The sequence below is a fragment of the Anser cygnoides genome, chromosome 15 (genome assembly GCF_040182565.1).
Source record: "Anser cygnoides isolate HZ-2024a breed goose chromosome 15, Taihu_goose_T2T_genome, whole genome shotgun sequence".
NCBI classification, from domain to species: domain Eukaryota; kingdom Metazoa; phylum Chordata; class Aves; order Anseriformes; family Anatidae; genus Anser; species Anser cygnoides.
This window is the reverse complement of record NC_089887.1, coordinates 5990001-5994856: the sequence shown is the minus strand read 5'-3', so window position 1 is coordinate 5994856 and position 4856 is coordinate 5990001. Positions and strand designations below refer to the sequence as shown.

General features: G+C 64.8%; 1 protein-coding gene across 2 annotated transcripts in view; it reads left to right on the top strand.

The window, feature by feature from the left end:
• Nucleotides 1–547: 547 nt before the first annotated feature.
• UNCX (UNC homeobox) overlaps nt 548–4856 on the top strand; it is a 4501-nt gene continuing 192 nt past the window's right edge. The window contains exons 1-4 of one of the 2 annotated variants that reach the window (XM_066977816.1): nt 661–800; nt 1732–1832; nt 1959–2134; nt 3508–4856. The exon at nt 3508–4856 is cut by the window's right edge and continues 192 nt beyond it. In XM_066977816.1, the coding sequence (XP_066833917.1) occupies nt 1766–1832; nt 1959–2134; nt 3508–4563 (1299 nt within the window). In that variant the 5' untranslated portion in view covers nt 661–800; nt 1732–1765 and the 3' untranslated portion in view covers nt 4564–4856. Of the gene's footprint in view, nt 801–1731; nt 1833–1958; nt 2135–3507 lie in introns of both variants that reach the window. The other variant, XM_066977815.1, reaches the window with a different exon arrangement.

The following is a 4856-nucleotide window of genomic DNA, read 5'->3' as shown; positions in this document are numbered from 1 at the left end:
TGAATGTTTTAAAGGGAAATCTATTAGTGATTTGGAGAGGGGAGGGGACAAGGGGGATGAGGGTGGGTTGCGGGGGGGGAGGCGGTGTGTGTGTGTGTGTGCGAGCAACTCTTCTGTTTGGTATTTAACCGGGTATCAGGCAGGTCCGTGTGTTCCCCTCCGTCTCCCCCTCGCCCTCCCCTGCCCTCCCCGGGCTGGAGTTCGTCTCCGAGCCCCCCTCGTCTTGTTGTGACAGCTCTGATATTGTTTATTGAGGCTGGATGTCAGGTATAATTAGCAATCGATATGGAAAACGTTTGCTCCCCACACTGGCACGTCTCTGACGTCAGGAGCGATTAACGTTTCTTATTGGTCCCAAATTCCCCCAGCCTGAGCTAATTATTGGGAGCCTGATGTTGATAAAGTTAAAGCGCCCGGGCGCCCTGCAGCATGAGCCCCTCGCCGCGCCGCCTCCTCCTCCTCCGGCAGCAGCACCCCCGGCCCCAGCCGCCCCGCCGCCAGCACCCCCAGCCCCGACGGCACCCCCCGCCGCCGCCCTAAAGCCGCCCCCATGATGGACAGCCGCATCCTGGAGCATCCCCATGCCCAGTTCGGGGGCATGGTGGGCTTCCCTTACCCGCTCGGCCACCACCACGTCTACGAGCTGGCCGGCCACCAGCTGCAGTCGGCGGCCGCCTCCGTGCCCTTCTCCATCGATGGATTACTGAGCGGCTCCTGCGCCGCCTCCGTGGTCAACCCGGCGCCTCTCATCCCCTCGGGCTGCGGGGTGAGCGGGGACAGCCAGCCCTTCAAGCTCGCAGGTAGGAGCGGCCCCGGCCCTATTCCCATCCCTGCCCCGACCCCCGGCCCTATTCCCATCCCTTCCCCTATCCCCGACCCCATCCCTGCTCCGCGCCCCGCTCCGTGCGGGTACCGGGGTGCCTGGAGGAGGAAAGGGGGTGCTGCCACCCTCGGTGTCCCCCCCCGAGGGGACGGACGGGACGGGCTGGGGGGCAGCGGGAGCCCCCCCCGCTCCCAGCGGGCAGCGTGTGCCCCGAACAATAGCGGGGCCGGGCCGCCCCCAAACTTCTCCGCGGTGGGTGCTCGGGCCGGGCCGCCCTTTTCCCGCTATTTCAAAAATAAAAATAAAATAAAAGGGAGGGGGTGCCGGAGTCTGGGGAACGAATAGCGGTGTTTTTTTTTTTTTTTTTTTTTTTGGCGTTGTTGTTATTTTCCGAGCGCTATAACCACCGGGAAAGGCTCTCCTGCCTTCCCCCGGCCTGCAGCACGGCTATTGTTCAGCTCCGCGAACGGCGCCCCAGCCTCCTCTTATCGAGCCTGGAACATCCTCCCTCCGCTAAAAATAATAATAATGATAAAAATAAAAATCCGTTATTCCGATCGCGATAATTTCCCCACCCGGCGGATAACGGGAGGGGCAGCCCGGACCGTGAATCCCGGCACGGCAAAAGCCCGTCCTCGGGGAGGCCGGAGGCCGGCGGAGGCTGCTGGGGGAGGCCGGAGGCTGCTGGGGGAGGCCGGAGGCTGCTGGAGGCCCGGAGGCTTCGGGAGGCTTCGGGAGGATGGAGGCCGCCCAGCCCCGGCAGGCCCGCGTGGGACCGGAGGCCGTCTGGGGCGGCCGGGGAAGGGAAAGGGGGGGGGGCCTTTAATTTTAATTTTAATTTTTTTTTTTTTAATTCAACCTTTGGTGGCTGGAGCCTCTATCGGAACTTCTCTCTCTCTCTCTGCCAGCTGGGTGCCTGTGGCGAGCTTCCTTCAGGAATAAATGTTCAGTAAAGTACATTTTCGGAGGAGGCGAGGGCAGATCGGGTTCCTGCCCGTTTTTAGCGCAGGTGTGTGTTATAATCCCGCTATTTTACCAACGTTGCCGAGCACGAAAGTTAAAGGCTCCTGTGAATGGCAGGGAGGGGGGAGAAGGCCCGTCTTCCAGGGAGCTGAGGGTATTTCTGCCTTTTCAGACTCGGGTGACCCGGACAAAGAAAGTCCTGGCTGTAAAAGAAGACGAACCCGCACCAATTTTACTGGCTGGCAGCTCGAGGAGCTGGAAAAGGCGTTTAATGAGAGCCATTACCCGGACGTGTTTATGCGAGAGGCTCTGGCTCTCAGGCTGGACTTGGTGGAGTCCAGAGTGCAGGTAAAAAACCCCAAACCTCCTCCCCTCCCGTCTCCCCGGGCCGAGGTGCTCCTCCGGGAGCCCCAGCCCTGCTCCTGCCGGGGCTCCCCTTTTGTTCCCTGCCCTCGCTCGGTCGCCGCCGGTTTATTTCTATTATTTATTAAAAAAAAAAATAAAAGGCTGGCTCGCAGACGGGCCACAAAGCGTGATATTGCAGCCTAGGTTCCCTAACCATTTTTATTTTTCCCCCGTAAATATTTTTTTCCTAAACGAGCCGAGGGTGAAAAATTAACGTGCAAAGCTGAGACTTCATCGCGGGCCGGGGTGCGCTGGAAAATGGCAACGCAGCTCGCAGGGGCGGCGAGAGCTGCGGGACTTGCTCAACTTCACCTGAGCGGCCTGCTCGGGAGTACGGGGGGGCTCCATCTAGTTGCTTAAAAATAATAATAATAATAAAAAAAAAATTAAATAGGGATTGAGGCGGGGGGGTGCGGGACCGCGTCTCCCCGTGCTGCTGTACATCGCGGTGGCTGCTCCGGCCGGGGGAAGGGGGCGCGGATGGGGCTGGGGGTTGCGTGGGGGCTGCGTGGCCGTGCAAGGGGGGGGGGGACACGGACGACACCCGGTTTGCACCCTCGGGGCCGCCCCCCCCCCCCCCCCCCGGGGCTGAGCCGGCGCCGTATGCGCGGTGCCTGCAGCGGCTTCTTTTGGCGGTGCGATGCCCGGGCGCCGCTCCCTAAAAAAGCACGGCTCGTCCCGGCACGGCTCGTCCTCGTCCCCCGACGGCCCTCCCGGGGCGAAGGAGCCGGGCTGGGGTCGTGGAAACGCCGGGGCTGGGGCCGTGCTCGGGGCCCGGTGGTGCCGGCGGAGGGCCGGGGAGGGTTTTCTTTCTTTTTCTCATAAGCTAGACAAATAACAATAATTTAGGGGCTCATCCCACTTCGCTCCGCTCCCCGGGATGGGAAGGAGGTCCGGGCGAGGAGAGCCCCCCCTCTGCCTCTCGCCCGCTTATTGTGCTGTGTTTTATGGCTTTTTGCGAGCTGCTGCGAAGGGATCGGGCCCGGCCCCGGTGCTTCTGCACCCCTGGGCCGCGGGGAAGAGCTGGGGGCGGGGGGGGGGGACACAACAGCCTTTCCCCCGTCCCCTCCGTCGGTGCTAGCAAGGCGCAGCGTGTGTGTGCGTGAGTGTGCACCCCCCACCCCTTCTTTCTACCCCCTTAAAGAGCCGTGGATCTCTCTTGCTGCCTCCCCGGGCCCTGCAGATGGGGGCTGCCGGCACCTCGACGGGGGGGGACGGGGGAGGCCTGAGCTGCGCTGCTCCCTCCCCGCCGCCCTGGCCACCGCGGGGGGCCCGGTGCGCTGGGTGTTAACTGCTTCTCGTTGTTCGGTGTGTAGGTCTGGTTCCAAAACCGCCGGGCCAAATGGAGAAAGAAAGAAAACACCAAGAAGGGCCCGGGGCGGCCGGCTCACAACTCGCACCCCACGACGTGCAGCGGGGAGCCCATGGACCCCGAGGAGATCGCCCGCAAGGAGCTGGAGAAGATGGAGAAAAAGAAACGCAAGCACGAGAAAAAACTCCTCAAAAGCCAAAGCCGCCACCTCCACTCGCCCAGCGGCCTCTCCCTGCACAGCACGCCCAGCTCGGACAGCGACAGCGGCGGCGGGGGGGGGCTCTCGCCCGCCCCCCCGGAGGCGAAGCCCCGCGGGCAGCCCCCGCCGCCTCACCCGCCGCCCCCCGCCGCTCCCTCCGAGCCTCCCCCCGGCGGCTGCGAGCAGACGGCGGAGCCTTTCCACCCCAGCCAAAGAAGCGGGGCCGGGCGGCTCCAGCGGCCCCCCCCCGACAAGGACTGCGCGGCCGCCCCGTCGGGGGACGGCAGCGGAGGCGCGGGGGGGCCCCGCGGCGCCGGCGGCTTCCACAAGCTCAACCCGTTCAGCGTGGAGAGCCTGCTCTCCGACTCCCCCCCCCGCCGCAAAGCCTCCCTGGACTTCCCCAGCCTCCAGCCCTGCGCCCCCCGCACCCTGATCGGCAAAGGACACTTCTTGCTCTACCCCATCACCCAGCCGCTGGGTTTCATCGTGCCGCAGACCGCCCTCAAGGCCAGCCCGGGCCCCGAAGCGGGGCAGCCCCCCCGGGACTCCCCCCTGCCCGCCGCCAACCCGGGCCCTCCCGGCTTCAGCGCGGAGCCGGCTCCCGTCGGAGCCCAGCCCGGCCCCGGCTCCACGGACTCGACGGCGGGGCCGGCGGCGCCGCCTCCCCCGGCCCCCGGAGCCTCGCCTCGCTCCGCGGCTTCTCACGGCGACCCCGCGGCGGCCGCCCCCGCCGAGGGGGGGTCTTTCCCCCGGCCCAAATCCCCCGTCCGGGCTCGGGATGCCAGCACGCCCAGGGACAAATCGGACTGCGGCGCCGCGGAGGCCGGCGGCCTCGACGGCGAGGAGGTGGACATGGACTGAGCGGGCGCAATTCCGGACGAACCCCGAGAAAAAAAAAAAAGCACCGCTTCCCCCCTACACCACCACCGCCGCCCCGAGGTCCGTGAGAAACGGGGGGGGTGAAAAAAAAGCGGGGGGGGGGGCAAGGTTCTCCCCCCCCCCCCCGCCCCCCAGACTTGCCGTTCCCAAAGCCGAGCGTGCCCGCGGGAGGTGGTGGCACAGCCGAGAGAGCAGCTCTTCCTCTCCTTAGAGTTTATCACAGGTCGATTCAGGTGATCAGTTAGAGCTTTTTGGTTTTTATATTTAAAAGAGAG